Source organism: Phyllostomus hastatus, unplaced genomic scaffold (genome assembly GCF_019186645.2).
Source record: "Phyllostomus hastatus isolate PE091 unplaced genomic scaffold, TTU_PhHast_1.1 phas_scaffold_129, whole genome shotgun sequence".
NCBI classification, from domain to species: Eukaryota; Metazoa; Chordata; class Mammalia; order Chiroptera; family Phyllostomidae; genus Phyllostomus; species Phyllostomus hastatus.
In genome coordinates this window covers 3,876,675-3,895,546 of record NW_025334009.1, presented here as the reverse complement: position 1 = coordinate 3,895,546, position 18,872 = coordinate 3,876,675, and the positions used below count along the sequence as shown (strand labels likewise).

The 18,872-nt window shown below is 65.9% G+C and overlaps 1 protein-coding gene across 3 annotated transcripts in view; it reads right to left on the bottom strand.

The window, feature by feature from the left end:
• CACNA2D2 (calcium voltage-gated channel auxiliary subunit alpha2delta 2) overlaps nt 1-16,474 on the bottom strand; it is a 123,531-nt gene extending 107,057 nt beyond the window's left edge. For all 3 annotated transcript variants that reach the window (XM_045857347.1, XM_045857348.1, XM_045857349.1), the window contains exon 1: nt 16,195-16,474. In XM_045857347.1, the coding sequence (XP_045713303.1) occupies nt 16,195-16,397 (203 nt within the window). In that variant the 5' untranslated portion in view covers nt 16,398-16,474. The remainder of the gene's footprint in view (nt 1-16,194) is intronic.
• Between the last annotated feature and the right edge of the window lie 2,398 nt (nt 16,475-18,872).

Here is an 18,872-nt window from a genome sequence, read left to right as displayed (position 1 = left end):
CCTAGTGTGGGCAACACCGTGCGCCCAGAGCGCTGTCCCCACCCCCGCCCGCCGTCCCATGCACACGGGGACCCCGCAGCGCTGGGGAGAGGCTGGTGTTGGCGAAGCTCGAATAGGTCCACATCCTCTGGCCTCCACTGTGTGTCTTGGGACCCTGCCCAAACACTGCTCCTTAATGAGGTTATTAATTGCAGGCCGTCCCTTCCCTTTCTCTTCTGGGGTGAAAGCTCTCCCTTCTAGTTGGCTCTCAGCTGGGGGGCCATACGCCTGTGCCCCTGCACCCCCACTAACGGCGCCGTCACCCGGCTGCAATCAGGGCACCGGTCCCGCCCTGTATTTACTCCTGATAGCCTGACCGGGGAGGGGAGGAGCCAGCGGGAGAAGGAGACCAGAAGCCGGGGAGCAGCCTCACCCAGGGCGGGGAGGGCCCGGCAGCCCGCACGGCCCAGAGAGAGCAGCTGGAGTGTCCAGCCTCACCCAGCACAGGGCCTCAGCCTCGCTCCCCAGGACCAGTGCCGGCTGCTGGACCCACGTGGGCGCCGGCAATCAGGGAGGACTGCATGGATGAGGCAAACCAGGGACGTGAGGTGGGGAGGACCATGTGGAAACGGTCCCACCTGAGCCTCACTTCTTTTTCTGCCAGTCAGCTGTGTGACCTTCATGACCACCTTGGCTTCAAGGTAGAAGCAGCAGCTGTCACACCCACAGCCACGGCAGCCCCGGGCAGCCAGCCCCTCGGTAGGTCCCAGGTCCGAGCTCTCCAGCAGCGGGGGAAGCCCGGAACCGGGACCACGCTGGCTTCTGAGGGGGTGCAAATACGGGGCACCCCTGCAGCACCAGGACGGGGGCTGGAGGGGGCTCCGGAGGGGCCGGGAGTGAGAGGAGCTGGCGGGAAGGGTTGGTCAGCGGGAGAGGTTGGCCGGCTTTGCCTGGCTGGGCAGGGGCTGGGGGCTGACTCCCTCCCAGCCCCCACTGGGGACCAGGCCTTGCTCTGCAGCCCACGCCCAGCTCTGCGATTTGGCCTCAACAGGTCTCAGTGGCCAGGGTGGCCTGAGGCCTCCACCAGCCATTCGGGGATCCATTTCCCAGGGGGTCTAACTGGGGCCTCCCTGCCTATGCCCTACACCTGGGAGCCAGGTGGCACAGCAGCGCCAGGCCAGCACTGCCCCTGTCCGGTCCTAACTCATCACACAGCAGCTGGGCCATGCCCCGGTCCTCAGAGGGGAAGCTGGGGCACGGGGCAGCTGCGTGATGTCCCCCAGGTCTCTCCGCTAACGAACGCCAATCAGGGTGACACACACCTGTCCTCGGGGTGCTGGGCTCAGATGTCCAGCTGCCGGAGTGGTCACCTGGAGAGTGACGGGCCTCTCAAGCTAAGTGGGCCCCGAACTGAGGCCCTGGGTCCTTACTCTCTGGTCACTGCCCTGGCTCAGTGTACGCCAGCTCCCCCTGCTCAGGCCCGAAGCCTCGGGGGAACTGGAACCTGCTTCCTGTCTCACCCACGTCTTGTCCGTCCATCAGGAAGTCCTGCCGGCTCCCCCTTCACACTGGGCCTGGATCTGTCCCCCCCACCTTGCCCCCACCCCCCGAGCAAGCGTGGCGGTCAGCTCACTGGCCTTCACACCGCATGCCGTGGCCGGAACACGCGGTCCCTCTGCCCGCATCAGTCATTCCTCTGAAAGCCCCCCTCTCACCTCCTTCAGGTCTCTCTGCACACGTATCACCTGCTTGAGGAAGCCCCCCGTTTTAAGCTGCGCCCCTCCCCAGACAGCGGCTGACCTCCGCACGCCCTCCTGGGGGCTGTTTTAGTCAGCACTCCCTTCCGCCTCTTCTCCCTGGGCTGGGAGCTCTGTGGGTGGGGGCCCCTATCCCCCCCCCCGGCCTGGAAGGACAGGCTCCGAGCTGAGGGGCCACCCCTCCCAGAGTGCGGGAGACCCCCTCCCCCCGCACCGTGCCCCGCCGCACGTGCGGAGGCCACAGGAGCGGGCAGGTGGACTGCGCCGCGGAAGCCTGCGGAAGAGCAGGAGGCCCTGCTTTCCCTGGCTCCTCTCCGTATGAATTATTGAAGCTCATTTATGATGGGCCTGCCCAGGCCCGTGGCTCCCGTGCATAATTCATGGCTCCCCCAGAAGGGCCAGGTGCTGGGGCAGCCGCTTCTTCCAGGAAGCCAGAAGGAAGTGCAGGGAAGGAGCAGCCCACCCCGGGCTGTCCCCCGACCCCACCCCCCGATCTCTGTCACCGTGAGCAACGAGCAGGACGAGTTCATGACCCAGCAGAGGCCTCGCCAGAGCAGAGCAGAAGCCAAGGATCCAGGCCAGGGGCGCGGGGTGTCTGCCAGCCGCTCCGCCCAGGTGCCACTGCCTGCTCCCCAGGCCCGGGGCCGCCTGCTCTAGGCACTGGCACAGACCATTTGGGCATTTGGGATAAATGGGAACTTAACCCCTGCCCAGGCCCACGTAACAAGCAGGCACACTGAGGTTCCCGCTTGGCATTCAGGAGGTGGACATATGGACACAGCCCCAGCCGGGCGCTGGGACGGGGGGCCTTGCCCAAGCCAGGGCTCGGGGGCTGCACTGCACGGTAAGGGCACCTGGGAAGGTCACCAGGTGAGCCGAGGAGGACCCGGGAGCTGCAGCAGCTGAAGCCTGACTGGAGGTGGCAGGACAGGCCCTGTGCACTTGCCACCACCCGCCCGCCCCGGTCAGATTGTGTCATTCGTGTGTCCCCATCGCCCTCCGGCACATCCTCCCTGGTAGGCAAACCCAGCAGGGCTCACCGTCGTCGACACAATTCTCTGCAGGTGTTCCCAACCTTTTGCAAATTCCCTACTAGCTCATTCCTCATTCATTCATTCATTCATTCATTATTCATTCACTCATTCATTGATGTGGTTATGAGCCAGGCTCCAGGCTGGGCACTGGGAAAAGGCACAGGGGTGAGCAGGCAGAGGCCGGCCTGCCCTCGGGAGCTCAGAATCCAAGCAGAACAGACATCTGATCTGATCACCCAGGGAGCCTTGCGGGGTGGGACGCGCGGCGGGGGAGGGGCCTGATCTGGGTGCAGGTGGCCCTGCAGGTGGCCGGAGGGCCACAGGACACAGCACATGCGAGGCCCAGCGGGAGCTCTGCCAGATCCATGCCCCGAAAACAATGCAGCCCAACCCCAGGCATCACGGCAGGCTGCCCTCCCACCCCGAGAACGGCAGGTTCCCCAGCTCGGGAGAGCCTGTCCACGTGCTGGTGGTGGGTGCCTGTGGGGGGCGGGGGGCTCGGGGAGCAGGAGCAGGCAGTGGACAGTAACCAAGGGCTCAGGGAGCAGCAAGAGCACAGTAGGTGCTCAGAAAAGGTCGGCTGCACGACCGGACGCTCCATCCTCGTGCGTGCACAGCACAGGGAATATGATCCCATTTTAAAGAGTCGGGAAATGAGGCACAAAATGACCCCAACAAGGTCACCTACAGCATTCTCTTAATGACCCCCAGCTCCTCCCGTCCTCCATCGCTGTGCCCCGGGGCCCGAGTTCTGGCGGGCAGCAGCAGGAGGACACAGTGGGGCCGACAGAGCCCACGGCTCTGAGCCTGCCCTGTGTGCTCCCCGCCCCGCCCCACCCCCATTTTACAGGAGAGGCTGCCACCTGTGAAGTGCACTTCCCGGGCGCTGGCTCCAGAACCACGTAAATCACCCACCTCAACAGCCTCAGCCGCTCTGTGCCCAGGGAACTCGGGGCTGTGGGGCCTCAGGCCGGCGAGACCCCAGAAATGGGCTGTGGGCAGCCCCCCAGGGTGCAGCGGCCTTGGGGAGCATGTCAAGAGGAGAGGGACAGGAGATTCCAGAGCTGGGGCTGGGTCAGCCTGGGTGAGCTTCTCCCCCAGCCTCCCCCGCCCCTCGTCCTTGTCCCCCATCAGTGGCTTACCCTCACGGAAGGTGGCTCTGAGTGCACTGCCCTGAGCCTCCACAGCCCTGCCCGGGAGGCCCAGGACCCCAGGAATGGCAGGGGCTGGGAGGGCCTGACAGAAAGCCCCGCCCCCACCCCACCCCATCCCCTGCCCCTTGGATGCTGCCTGGAGCACTGGCCACATGTGGGTATTACTTGCTCAGCCTCACTCCCCTTTCTCCTTCGCTGATGGTGCCCCCAGACTGTGAGCTCCCCGAGCAGGCCAGGTCCGGCGGCACACAGCTCAATGAGGTGTGGCCGGTAAGGGGTGAGAGGCGGTCAGGAGGCGGACCCTGCCTGAACCACGGGCAGGCCCAGGAGTGGTCAGCAGCATAGGGGGCAAACATCAATGCAGAAGGGCAGCTGGGAAGGACAGGGGCGGCCACCAGGGGCGCCGGGGAAGTCTGGTGCCCTCTGGGGCAGGCCGCAGGCGGGCCGCTGGTCACATGCACAGGAGACTCCCAGAACCAGTGGGCTTTCCTCGGGGCCCCGGCCCCCCCACTAAGCAGGGAGGGAACCCTGCGTTCACCTTCTCACCCCCATGACCACGGTTCTCCACCCCGGCCTGCCCGGGTGGCTCTGGAAAAATTCGGAAGCCCAGGCCCTGCCTTCACCCAATTAAATGACACAGCCCTGTGGGCGCCTGGACCCCACCTTCGCCTGGGCTGGGGCAGCTCTTTGCAGGAACCACGGGTAGACTTGGGGGCGGGGCAGCCTCTGCCCGGTGGCACCAGCAAAGCCAGGCCCAGATGGGACGCTGTCCCAGGCCATGCAGAAGCTGCTCAGCCTTCAAAGACACAAGAGCTCGGCCCGCAGACACCTGCGCAGACCCTCGGCTCTGCAAACACTTACTGAGCACCTGGTGTGTGCTTGCCCAGAGCTCCAGCCAATGCCGGGCGGCTGCTGCCCGGCCCCCCACAGGCACACAGCTCCCCAGCAAGGTCCAGGGCAGATCGAAAACGTGTGTGGTGGGGGTGGGCCTGCAGGCAGCTGAGGAAGTCAGGGGAGGCTCCAGGCAACAGGGACTCCCGGCTGAGCACTAAGGGGCGGGCAGGGGTGAGCTGGACCCAGGCAAGTCCTGCTTGGGGGTCTCAGGGCCCTTTGCCACCCCCCCATACCCCTCTGCCTCCCCTCCCCAGCTTAGTCCATGCCCAGTACATAGTAGGTGCTCGTTACACCCCAATGGAAGGAGCTGGCATTCAGTCCCGAGGGCAGGGCCCCCTCCTGTGCCCCTCGACTACAGTCTCCATAGCACCAGCTTACCGCGGGGACAGAGATGACAGCTGCACCGATGGGGTGGCAGGGGAGCACCAGCTGCAGGGGAGCCATTACGCCGCAGGTCCCAGACGTGATGGGGACACTGAGCCTAAGGGGAGGGCTGGCGGGGCGTCCGCGCTGCTCCAGGGAGCTGGACACGGGCCAAGGCCAGGGTGGGGTGGGAGGAGCGGCAAAGGAAGGGTGGAGGGGGCCAGAGCCTGCAGCCCGAGCTCCTGAGGAGTCTGGGGGCTGCCCTAGCCAGGGTCTGGTCTCAACGCTTGAACTTGCTTCCTCGGTGCTGCCTTGGGTAGCTCTAGGCGCAGCCGGGTGAAGCAGGGTTGCGTGGGGGATGGAGGGTGAGGGCTGGGGACAGACGTGGGGGGGAGCGGAGCGGCGCTAGCCCTCCCTGCTCCCCCCCCCACTCTGTGTGTGCATGGGCGGCGGCAGCACCGCCAGCTCCTCTCCGGGCAGGTGCTGGGAGCAGGCCTCAGAAGCAGAGCCAGGTCAGAGGGAGCCTGCTCGGGTCTGGCGGGCCCACGGCTGTGCCAGTGACAGCCAGTCCAGGAAAGCCCCCTCCCCTCAGGTGACAGGTGAGAACAGTGGCCAGAGGGGCAGCCTGATGCAGGAGCCAGACGGAGCCCGGGGCTGCTCCCAGGACCCGATCCCTTGGCCGGCCGACTCCTGGAGCCGGGGCGGGCGCAGGAATGGACCCAGAGGGCAGCAGCAGAGGCCAGGGGTCAGGCCGCGAGGACTCAGCCTCACTGGACCGTGCATCTTGTCGTATCCACCCGGGGAGCCAACCGACGACACCGGCACTCTGTGCAGCGAGTAGGCACCAGCCCGCCCCACTCCGCAGCCGCTCTGACCAAGATGAGAATGAAGGCTGGCAGGCAGCACCCAGCCGAGTTCAGGCCCTCCCTCGGCCACGTCCACGGTCACTTCCTCCGCGGCGGCCCGTTCAGGTGGAGTCAGCTGCCCTGCTCCGCAGCAGCAGGACAGGCCCCTCCGTGACCCACACCTTCCGGCGAGCCCAGGAGTGCCACGGGTCTGTGAGAAAGCCCACAACCCCCCCAAAACCACCCTCTGGGGACCTCTGCCTGGTGGAAGGCGGCCCTTGCAGAGGAGCGGGTGCAGTGGGAGAGCGTGGACGGGCGGGGCACCCTGGGGGTCCGTCCGAGGTCAGGGGGCTGCAGAAGGGCGGTGGAGGCAGTGGCTGTGCACTCCCGTCCCAGCGCCGGCCGGGGTGTGAGTCCGGCCTCCCCCCCACCTTCCGTGTGATTCCAGCATCACTCACTCGGCCCTGACGCCTCAGCATTTCCCATCTGTGCAACAGGAGTGAACACGGACTCGTCTCACTGGATGGTGTGTGTGAAACACACCACCCGGCGTCCAGCTCCCTGACTGATGATGATGTGCTTAAAAATAACTACGTCCTTTGCAAATGTTGCCTCCGGCCTGGAGACTCTCTCTCCTTTCCCCTCCCGCCTTCTGCCTCAGCCCCCACCCCACGTTCAGGTTTACTGTCTGCCACAGACACTGACTCCCCAGTAGCCACCACTCCCCCTCCTTTCCTGTGAACAAAGTCTGCAAGAATCTCTCTCACCTCCAGCCCCAAGGTGACCCCATCCTCAGCTCAAGGGTAAACCCTAATTAGCCTGAGCCAATCACAGTACACCTTCAGTGACTGGTTTACAGTGCGCACGTGACCCAGCGCTAGCCAATGAGGTGTGAGGGAGAGTTGGCTAGAGGCTGCATGAGGTTCCTCTAAAGAGGAATCCAGCGGAGACGGCTCCTCTTTTACTCTCGAGGCCTGGTGCATGGGATGCCTGGAGCTGTGGCAGCCATTTTGCCACCGTGAGGGAAGTCAGCCGAGGACCGACAGCCACACTGCAAGTGAGGCCAGCCAGGCAGAGTGCAGGGGAGGACCTGATCTTCGATGACAGCATACACTCACCCACCTCTGGGCTCCCTGTCAGAGGACAAAAGGCCTAACCGTGATGAAAAAAGTCACCGCCTGTGATTACCAAGATGTACACAAAGGTGGTCTCTTTTCCTTGCAGCCAAACACACTCCTCAGACTCAGCTTTTGAGGGGCAGCTCAATGCCTACTCTTGGGAAGCCACTATGAACTGGGCAGAGCAGGGGGCGGAGGCACAGGGCTGGCTGCAGGAGGGGCCCCCAGGGGGTGGGGGCCAGAGGAGGCCTCTGTCCGAAAGACTCCTTGCCTCAGGACTCAGGCTGAGCAGGCCCGCTGGGACAGGGACACGGTGAGCAGAGGCCGGGAGGTGCAGAGGCCGGAGCTCCTACTAGGACCTGCCAGTGGTCCAGCCTGGCTGGAGCGTGGTAATTACAGGGCTAGTGGCCGGGGACCAGAGCAGGCCCACGCAGGGCCTCCCATGCTAGACTGAGAGGCGGGGCTCTGCCCACAGCAGGCTCGTGGGGAGCAAGGTCACAGCCCCCCCTCCATGGAGGGGCACCGCAGCATGGCCACGGGGCCGGGGAGGGAAGGGAGGACTCTGAGGTTCTCCCCACGCGCCCCCCACCACCGGCCCTAGCCCGTGAGAGCAGGAGATAGCCTATCCGTGACAGCTCTCAGCATTGGGGTCCGTTCTGCCCGCTCACTTCCCTTTTCTAACGCATGAAGGTGGGGGGCGGGGCTGAGGTGGGTTGCTTGTTTGTTGGTTGGAACCGGTGGCAGCCCCAGGCCTGACCTTTAAGGCTTCAAACGCGGCATTTCAGGTGGTGTCGGCGGGAGGACGTGGCTGCGGCGGAGGGAAGTGATTAAGGCTGAAATGCCACATCAGGCTGGAGACGCGCGGCGGAGCTGGGGTCTCTGCCCACCGGCCCGTCGTGCCCACCCAGCCACGCAGCTGTCCTTTCCGAGACTGTGCCCAAAGCCTCGCTGACTCTGAACGGCACAGGCGGGGGCTGCCCCCCTCCCCGCAGAGACAGCAGGAGCCAGCCTCACGCTGCACAGGCCCCTGGCTCTGCGGGGTTTGCGAGGAGGCCTCGAATTTGCCCGCATCCCAAGTCAGGGATGTTCCCACTTACGAGAACCAGAGGTCCGTCACAGTGCAAAGGCATCACGTCCCCAGCGGCCTGTAGTGGGCACTGGAGGGCTGGGCCCTGCCTGCCAGGTGTGTGCAGCCAGCAGAAATGGGCCTGAAGGCTCCCTTCTGCCCCCACAGACCTCAGTTTCCCTGTGTGCACAATGGTGCCACCTGGGGCCTCGGGTTTCCGGAGCTGGGATGTGTCCTTCCCCAGTCAGGGAACCATGCAAGGCCCACAGTGCCCAAGGAGACGGTCCCATCCAGGCTCCCTCCCCCCACAGGAGCCCTCACTGGTCCTACACGCAACCAAGCCCTTCCCAGCCCCTTCTGCCCTTTGTAGAAGCCCCCTCCCAAAATGCCGAGGACCCTGGGCTACCCCAGCGCTGCCAACGCACGGGCCCTGAGAATGCCCGGACGGCAGACTCGCCGCCCCTGAGACACCAGGACCCGTCAGTGCAGGGCGCACACCACAGCCCCAAGGCCCAGCACCCAGCATGGAGCCCCTAGACAGCCTTGCTTATGAAGAACCACTGGAGAAAAAGTCGCCCTCGGAAGGAAGCGCCTCCACCGGACGTCCCCCAAATAAAGGAGCAACAAGGGACCGACAAGGCGAAGTCTGGCACCCCAAATCACCGGCAGCTACTGCGCGAACGTCTGGCTGAGAACCCTGAACCCACAGCAGATGCTCAAAGGGATGCCAGGGCCCCTTCCTGCTGTGTGTGGGTGACAGGCACCCAACTCCGAGAGGGGACACCTCCAGCCAAGGTCAGCCGGCAAGGGCTTCCACCGCCCGACCCCGACCCCCACCCCCAGTCCCCGGTTCTCCACGAGGGAAGGGCAGCTCGCAAAGACGCTCGCTCCCCAAAGAGCACACCGAGCTTCTCCGAGCCCCAAGCCCCCCAGAGCATCCACATTCTCTCCACTGTGCAAGCTGCGAATCACAAGGACGCAGCCTCTGCGCGTTTCCTTTGCAGACTGTCACCGAGCCAGTTGGGAGATGATCAAACTTTCCAGCTCAGCCTTTCGCTCGGGCCGTTCCTGACATAAAAGTTTGCAAGGCAGCGGTCCCGACCGCCAGGCGGCTGGATTTCTCACTGTCAGCGTTTGCCCGGCCGAGCCCTGGCGTTAGCCTCGCAGGCGGGTGCGGAAGGTGGGCCCCGGGAGCGCGGGCTGGGTGCAGAGATAAGGTGTGCGCATGCCCCCACGTCCAGCTGTGCACACGTGCACAAGCGCGAACCAGGCACCTGCATTCATAGGCACACCTGCACCTGGGTATACACCTGAGCACGCACGGGCACACATGTGCACGCACACAACATGTAAGCACGCACACACTGGTGCACACACACTATCATGCACACACACACGGGCACACAAGCATGTCTTCGAATACAAATAGACACTTGCACAAGTGTGCACGTACAAGAACACACCCAACACATGCGAACAAGAAAACGTAAGAGCAGACACGCACAGACACTTCCACACTCGAGCTCACAGGTGTGCACGGGCCCAGGTGAGGGCCAAGCGGGGTAGGTGGGTGGCCGGCACTCGGGGTGCAGGCCCAGCTGGACGGACAGCCCTCCTCCACCCACTCGGGGCCCGATGCTCCCCCCATGTGTGCTCTGGGGTCAGGCCCACCGCTCCTGACCTGTCACAGCTAGACCCTGCGAGGCCGGACCGTCAAGGGGCTTCTGTCTTAGAGTAGAGGCCCCAAGACCCCAACGGGCTGAGGGAGTCCTCAAGGTCGCACAGCAGCCCAGCCTCCTGCGGGAAGATTTAGCAGCGGGAAAGGAAGGCACCATCGAGGTGGGAGCGAGGAACCCAGGGTGTCCGCAGGGCAGGGGAGAAAGGCAGAGGGGGCGTCTCTCCCCCTCCCCCTTACCCCTTTGTTCTTCATTTCAGGACTCACTTCCAAGGTGGGGGGGATGGTTAACGATCGCAGGAGAGAGGTCCCGGGCCCCTCCCTCTCTGCTACATAATTAGGCTGATCAGAGCTCAAAGTGGGTCAGTCTAGGCGGCAGCTTCCACACCCCCAAACAACGGCCAGAGGCCAGCATGGAAGGGGCAGGCCCCTCACCCTGGAGGAGGAGGAGGAGGAGAACACGAGGCCCCTCTGGGCGGAGGGAGGCCTCACCCCACAGCTAGGGCCCTGGGAGAGAGGAGGCTGAGGCCTGGGGAAGGAGGGGCCTTGTCCAAGGTCACCACCATGCTAGCTAGCCAGATAAGAGGATTGGGCTGAGAATGCCTTTGACAGAGCTCCCCAGGACCAGGCCCACCCCTGGTGGGAACCCTCAGGTCCCCCATGTGAAGATTCCTCGACCTCCCCACACCTAATCCCAACTAGACCAGGTCTCCTCTGGGAGGCCCTGTCCCCACAGACTCAGTCACCAGCACCAGCAGTGGCCAGCGGCTGAGTAGTCCAGACCAGCCCCTGAAAGAGGGGGCCCAGGTGGGGTTGGAGAGGGCCCAGGTGGTCCATGGACAGGACCAGGGCCCAGGACACTAAACCAATAGCCCCTCGGGGGAAGGGCAGAGCAGGGCGTGAGGCTCAGACTTCGTGGGCCTGCACAACAGCATCCTTGACCTTGACTTCGTTAGGAAGCTCCCAGGGATCCCCGCGGGGACCCTGCAAGTCCCCCGGGGTGCGTCTCAATCTGCACCTGCACCTCCAAGACCCCTCTCTCAGCCACAGGCAGCCCGGGAGGCTCTTCAAGTCATGCAGGACGCGAGAAGAAGGGAACGGGGGAGAAAAGCAAAAACCACACCTCCTCCCCCGGCTGGGAATAGGAGTATTGATTCTGTAGCTTCTTGTTTGGAGAGTAGACACCAGGGAGGAAAAAACTCAGACTGACGTGAAGAGATGCTCAGTTGGCCGGAGGTGCCCAACCAGCCGGCGGAAGCCCCCGCACCGTTGCCTGCAGAACACCCCGGGGCCCCGGGGCGCCCACCCAGGCCCGGGGCCCAGAGCCTGCCAGGTGAAGACACAGGTCACCAGTTCTGGAAGCAGACCTCAAGTCTGGAGGCCGGCGGGAGGGCAGCAGCGGGGAGGCGGGGGGGCGGGGAGGGGTGCTGGAGAGGGAAGGAGAAAGAGGCCACCCCTCCCCCCACAGACAATACGACCCTGCCCGACAGGGCCCTGTGTGACACAGGCCTGCCTGCTTTGACCCCCACCCACAACGCCAGCTGCCCCGGAGTCTAGAAGAAGGACTGAGCCCTTGAGAGTCCCCTCGGGCCGGACAAGAGTGCCCCGAGGGGCTCCAGGAGCCGGCCTCTGGTTTCCACAAACAGCCCCCGCCCCCACTCCATGCGTGACCTTCCTCCCCAGAGTCTGCCTGGAGGGGCGATGGTACCTTGGCAGCTCGAGTCCCTGCCGCTGCCCCTCTGTGCCAGGTGGGCCTGGCCCATGACTCAAGGCCTCGGGGAAGGGAAACCCGGGCCGGGGGCTCCATGGTCGCCTGTGTGCCCAGGAGGGGACGGAGGCAGGCACAGGGGCCGTGAGGACCAGGGCAGCAGTAGGGCAGCCGCGGGCCGAGGAAGGCTCCTCACAGGACAGGGGCAGAGCGGGCAGGGTCACAGCTGGGGGGCCTGGGCGAGCCTCACACACCGTGGGCCTCTCCATTGCCTTCCAAAGACTAAGGCTGGAGTGTCCTCTGCCACCTTCCCGGGCGCCCTGCACAGGTGTGCCCAGGCCCCGGCAGGGCAGCTGAGAGACGCAGCAGTCCGCACCCAGAGCCGCCCGGGTGCTTATGGGGCTTTGGGCAGGCCCCCCCTCTTCCTGAGTCTCAGTCTCCCCGCTTGGGGGTGAGCGTGACCACGGGTCCTGAGGTCCGGTGGGCGGGCGGGAGAGAGGCTGGGCCTGGGCTCCATGCGGGGAGGCCACCCTCAGCCTGGCGGCCTCCCCACCGCAGTCGGACTGGGCTTCAGAGAGTGGAGGATGTGGCCGGCATGTCCTCAAGCAGATGACATCCCACGGGGCTGGGTACGGCCTGTACTGGTGGCAGGACCCCACGGCACACGGAGGGCCGGTGAGTGGGGGGGCCCACCGGGCTGTGGCATCAGGGCCTGACGCTAATGTCACAGTCGTTGCCACGGTGCTCACGCCTGGCACGCGCCCGGCCCCCAGATGCCACGCCCCTCCCGTTAATTCTCACCACCAGGGTCTGCAGCAGATTCTCTTCTCTCGGTTGGGGAAACTGAGGCAAGGTCACCCCCGTGGAAAGGGTCGGCTCTGAAGACCAAAGGGTGAGCCACCCACAGGGAGTACACTGGACACCCAGCATGCCCAGGGGCATCCGCCCACATCCGCTGCCAAGGGCTGGCAGCGCCCCTCCCCCACCGTGCACGGGCAGAGGGGAGGGGGAGGCTTGGAGCACAGCAGTGCTCCTTCCACTTGTGACTCAGTCCCTCCTTGCTGGCACCCGTGTGACAGAATCCAGAGTGAGACTCACCCACAGACCGGGGGGGGCTCATCTTAAGGTGGGCCCCCTCCCTTCTCAGGGGTCAGCCTGACACATCTGGCCGGCAGGAGGCGACCCGTAAAGGTGGGGCACGGTGGGGGCGGCAGCCCAGACCCGGAACCCCCTGCCGGGAGGTGAGCACCTGGCGGCCCCGCACGCACGTCAGCGGTGGCAGCAGGCCCCCCCCCAGCCTCACCCCCCCCCCTCCTCCCGCAGAAGCTGCGGCAGGTTGTTGGGGAGACAGGAACCCAGATGTGCGCCGTCGCCTCCCTCTAATGGGGAGAGTCACCGGGAGGCGAAGACGCGGCTCAGAGGCCCAGACAGACACACGTCACCCGCCATTAACCGTAGCTAGACTGACGCATGCCCGGTCGAGGCACTCTGGCAGAGGAGCACACATCCCAGCTGTCGTGAATCTGCTCGGGCGTCCGGGCCCCTCAGGCTCCCCTGCCCCCCACTCACCCGCTCGCCACGCACACCCAGAGGGAGGGAGGGAGGTGCCGGCCCGCACCGTCACTGGAGCGGCCGGTGGCCGGCGGGCGGCTCAGCCGGGACCCCGAGGAGCAGGGGCCCCAGAGACCCAGGGGTGCAGGGGAGCAGGACATGGAGTCCAGCAGAGGTGGCAAAGGAGGCGGGCAGGGCAGGGGGAGCACAGAGAAGTGAGAAGGAGGGGCAGAAAAGTGCAGGGGCAGCGGAGAGAGACCAGAGCCCCACGGTGGGGGGCAGGGGAGGAGAAGGAGTTGGACAGGACTGGGGGGGGGCACGCACAGGAGAGGCAGAGCCGGGAGGGCCGCCCCTCCGCCAGCAGTGGTCTCTCACGCCTCTCACGCCACCTGCCACCGTGCTGGGGCGAGCAGAGCTGGCAACAGGAGGCAGCAGGTGGACCGGGCGTGTGCGCTGTGACCCCACCTCATCCACCCCCCGCCACCGGCCACGCAAGTGCAGGTACCCACGCACACACACGCACTCGCACACTCGTGGCCACCTCCTTCTTTGCAACACTGGTCCAGGGCCAGGCGGGGGGACAGAGCCCCCTCACAACCAAAGCCCTGCCCTGCCTCTGGCTCCTCTGCCCTGGCTATCGGCGGCAGCCCGGGTCCGCTTCGCCTGGTGGGCACGGAGCCCGGCTGTCAGGGCGATGACAGAAACCGCCGCCGCCAGACCCCGAGCCCACACTTGCTCAAAGCCCAGCGGCTCGAAAAGCTGGGCCCCGCGTGCCGCCAGACGCTAATGAGGACGTGACTTTCCCGTCTGGGGCCCTCGCCCCTGAGGCTGCGGGTCCCCTCCCCACCTCAGCAGCCACCTGTGTCCAGTCTCCTCCTAGCCCTGGTCCACTCGCTGACCCTGGAGAGTTCGGGGAGGCTGCCTCCCCGCCCCCAGCAACCCCAGGCTTCAGGTCAGTCCAACAAAAGCCCCGTCTCCAACCGGCCAGCGTGAGTGGCGGTGGGTGAACAGGGAGACCCCCCTCAACCCCCTCCCCTCCCTCCCTCCCTCCAAGCACCAATGGGCATCGCATCTGCAGGACCAGGGCGGCTGAAGGGCGCTGGCTGTCACAGTAAACCCTGTGTGTCGTCACACCATTAGTCACCGCCCCCTGGACCCTCAGAGCTGCGCGGCTCCTGCCCCACCCCCACCCCACCCCCACTCTCTAATTACGATTTCCAAGACGTGTCCTGAACCCTCAAATTAGCTCCAACTCCATCTCCGGGAGAAGGCGTCCAGCTGGAAGTCACACCCACTGCCACCCCACCCGCCTCGCCACCTTCTCGCTGGGGACAGAGGGACAGGTGTCTACTCTGGGGTCAGGGTCTCACACCGTCCTCAGAAGGGAGACCCACGCAGGCGTGGCAGCCACCGGACCGCCTGCGGGCTGGAAGGAGCGGGAGCGAGGGCGGGGAGAGGTGGCAAGAGACGTGTGAACCCTCCCTGGAGGGTCTACGGAACCGCCAGGGAAAAATAATCGCGGCTCGGCTTTGAGGAGAAAAGAACAACAAAAAAACAATTCTTTTGCTCTTTTTAAACACCGTGGCTTCAGTCCATCTTCATCACAGCAAAGGACATACAAAAAGGCACCCACAAGCCCTAAACTTCCGTGCGATGTTCTTTTCTCTACGTGCACCTGCCCCCCCCCCCGAGACACACACACACACACAAATCCAGACGGCTGACAGAGGACACGTCCGTGCGACACCTGTAATTTGCCAGCTGATCACCCGCCTGAGCATGGCCAGGCTGTGCAAGGAGAGAGATGACAAGACGGAGGGAGACGCGGAGCAGCGCCTTTCCCGAGTTTGTCCCTCATCCAGCAGGTTCTGGGGCGGAACCTGGGGCCCCTACCCTTGGGTGGGACTGGCCTAAGGACGCACAGCCGGCCTCTCCCCTTCCCGGAGGCCAGACCCTGCCCCTGGGCCGCTGACAGCCCAGCTGCTCATTCCCCAAATCCTCAGCCTGCCCCCCCAACTCCAGGAAGGAGACCAGGGGCAGGTGGCTCCCCTGGGGAGCCTCGAGACAGATAACCGGCAGCAGGGTGGTCGCTGTGACCCCACCGCCAACAAGGGCAAGGGCTGTCTGGGCACTGGCACGGGCCGGGGCACGGCGCCCACGGAAACAGCTGATGTCCTGGAGGCCACACGCACTGAATGCCCACTCCCAGCCCCAGACACCTCTGGCCAAGCTCACCCTGAGGCAGCTTGAGTTTGTCGGCTCTTGGGGAGGGAGAGAGAGGAGCTCAGAGGGACCACGAGAACCGGCAGAAGCTGGCAGGCCCGCCAGACGCTGTTTCGCTGCTGGCGGCGGCGGCAGCAGCGGGGGCAGCGGGGGCAGCAGGGGGCCTCCCTGCCATTCACCTTCTGCCCCCATCCCAGCACCTTCACCTCTCAATTGGGCTCACCAGGGCTCCCTTCCCCCGGTGCAGCGGGGGGCCAAAGCAGGGGACACTAAGCCCCTCGGTGGCACTGGCCACAACCAGGTGCCCGTGTCCTCTGCCTGTGGCCCTCCTCCTCAAAGGAAAAGGCCAACGGAGACAGGTGGGGGGGTGCCCCCTGCCCACAGCTGGCTCCAAAGGGCCAGGTTGCCACCCGGGAGAAAGAGCAGGGCAGAGGCGCGCCTCCAGTCCCACTGGGCAGGGGTCGCGGGCCGCCCCCTCGCCGGAGCCCAGGTTCCCCTTTCACCAGGACAGCCAGGGAATCGCCTGGCAAGCTCGCCCCCCTCCCCACCTCTTCCCGAGTCTTGGAGATCTTGCTCTGCTCCGTGCGGCCGGATTGGGGTGGGGGTGGAGGGGGACAGGGCACCGCGGGGAAGTTTAGCGACGCAGCCAGAAGCGCCGGGACCGCCGCTGCCTGCCCTCTGGGCTTGGGGCCGCCACCCCCGGGCGCAGCGGGCAGCGGGACCCAGCGCTCCCGCCCCGCTGCGGGGCGCAGGGAGGGACGGGCACAGGCCGGTGCGGGGGAGCGCAGGGCTCGGCCGGGGTCCGGCCGCCGGCAGAGGCCACTTACGTGTGCTGCTGCGGGAAGCTGTAGGCTGAGGCGCCGGGGGCGGCGAGCAGCGGTAGCAGCAGCAGCGGCTGCAAGAGCAGCAACAGCGGCCGCGGGGGCCCGGACGCGCCAGGGCCGGGCCGGGGGCCGCGGCGGGGCCAGGGTAGCGCGGTCCGCGCCGGGCCGGGCCGGGAGGAGCCGCAGGTCCGAGCCGGCACCGCCATGTTTCCATTCAAGATGCGGCGCCGCGGGGAGAGGGAGGCGGCGGCGGCGGGCTGGGGGCGCGGGCGGCGGGCGGCAGTCCGGCCTCTCTTCCTCCGCCTTCTCGCGCGGGGCCTCGCGGCTGCACCGGCCGCAGCGCCTCTGCGGGCTGCCGACTGCGCTCCGCGATCTCTCCGACGCGCTGGCTCTTAGCGCTCTGAGCGCTCGGCCCGGGACCGGCGCTCAAATAGCGGCCGCTGCCAACCCGCCGGCGCCGCCCTCCCGGCTCCCACCCCGCCCTCCCGGGCCGGCCCGCCCCCGCGCGCCTCCGCCGCGGCCACGCGCCCGCCGGTGCCTGAGCGTCCCTCGTCCTCGCGCAGCCCGGAGCCTGCCCTGCTGGCCCGCGCGGCCGAGCGAAGCCCAGGCGCGCGCGTCCCGCGCCCCAGCCGCGGCCCGAGCGCCCGGTGCGTGCCCCCGCCTGCACGCCTCAGACCCCGCGCTCCTCTCCGCCGCCCCCGCGGGAAGAGTTCCGGGCCCCGCGACCGGGCAGGCCCATTCGAGACCCTTCTGCGGGGCTCGACCTTCAACACCCTTAAGGCCTGGAGTCACAGGTTTAATGGTGACATGGCTGGCTTCAGCAGAGAGACCAGAGAAGAGGGCAGCGGTGCTGACTGAACCCAGCCCCAGGGGCTGCAGCTGTCTTCAAGAGGCCTCTGGGGGAAATTGGGTCCCCAGCCCCCGGCAGAGTCCCCTCGCTCCCTGAGTGAGAACCCAGTCCCGTTGCGCAGCTGTGAGGGGCTGGGAATGGCGGGATGCAACCCTCTGCAGGCACTCATTTCAATTCCCCGGGCCATGTGCAGGCACCGTGTGCAGGCGGGCCGAGCCCCAACCCCCAAGGCACGCTCAGCCTCCGTTTAGACTCCTGCAGCGCTGGCCGGGAAGCTCACCCCTGCACAAAACAATCATTTCGGCCCTGGAGGCCCCTGGCTCTTCCGAGCTGCAGGGAGACGGCTGGAGGGCTGGTGTCAATTCTTTCTCGCTCTTCAGCTTGTGAGCCTCTCAGAGCCTCAGTTTCCTCCCTTGTGACCGCTTGTGCGGGTGCCCACCCCCACTTCCAGGGGGAAGCGAGAATGGGAGTGGACTCCGTGGTAAACCAAAGTGCTCAAGGTCCGGGGGGGGGAAAGAGAGCACCCCTGAGATTCCCCGAAGTTGCCCGGGGCCCCGCTCTGCACCTGGTGCAGACAGGGTGGGAGGACACTGCTGCCAGCTCGGCGTGGGGCACGTCCCTCTTAGCAGTGACCACCCACAGGCTCTGTGCTTAGCCCGAGCAGTGAGGGGCAGTGAGCCCCCCGGGCAAGAGCCCCCACCTCACCATATCCGAGTGCGTCGCCTGTGGGCCACTCACAAGCAGCCTGAGGAGGACTTGCAGTTGGCAAGAGCGGTGGCCCCTGGACCGAGGAGGGCAGAGGTCAAGGGCTGGAACCAGGCCTTGGGGCAACCTTTCCTTGCCCCCTTCCCTGACCGGGCTGTCCCCACAGGCCAGGGCTCGACCAGGGAACAGCTTTGGCTCTTCCTCCTCACCTGACCCGAGTGAGTCTTCAGGGCCCAGACAGAGGTTTGTCAATACACCCCGAACAACGGGGCCTCCCTGAAACATTATCAGAGGCAGGCAGTGCCCTGGGCCCCCAAACCCCGACAGGCCTGGGAGCCAGGGAGCGGGAGGCGCCTGCTGGGTTCTGGGGGGCCAGGCCAGAACGGCTTTCCAAGGGACAAGCAGGGCCTCGTTGGGCCAGGTGCCTGGTTGTGCCCGATGCTCCGGCCCCCAACTCCAGGCAGGGCAGTCCCCCCAGGCTGGACAGAATTGGGGGGGGCTGCACAGAAGACCCAACAAGCCTGGGCTAACCAGCCCCTTCCTAGCTCCTCCAGCTGCAGCCTTTCCCTAGCATCTCTGCCTCCCCAGTGGCCAGAGCACGGCTGCCCTGTGGCACCCTTCCCCATCTGTGTGCAGGACAAGTGCCCACACTCATGGCCCCAGGGTAGCCAGCAAAAAGGGTGTCAACCCTCCTGGTGCTATTTGGGGCTAGGTACACACACCTGTCCAAGGCAAACTCCGCAGTGGCAGGGCGGGGAATGTCAGGGCAGCTTCCCTGTTCTTTGACGCCAGGCCAGCAGCACTGCCCCCAGAGAGTGCCCAGGCCACCAGGCCCCTGTACCCAGGCTGGGTGAGGCGCGTAGGCACTGGTAGCTGGGCACCCCGCCTCCGGCCTCCACAGATGTGCACCTAATTGAGCCGCTGGCACCAAGGGAAAGGCGGGAGATTTTGGCTGACAGGCCGTTAAAGGAAGACAAATAAGGAGGGGAGGCAATTAGGAGTGAACGGGTAGTAAGAGTTTACACGCCGCAACCTCCAAGGCTCCCAGCGGCTCCGGTCTCCTGGCGGCTGGCTGCAGCCACAGGTTGAGACCGTGGCAGGGGTAGGGGGAAGTCATGGGACTGGG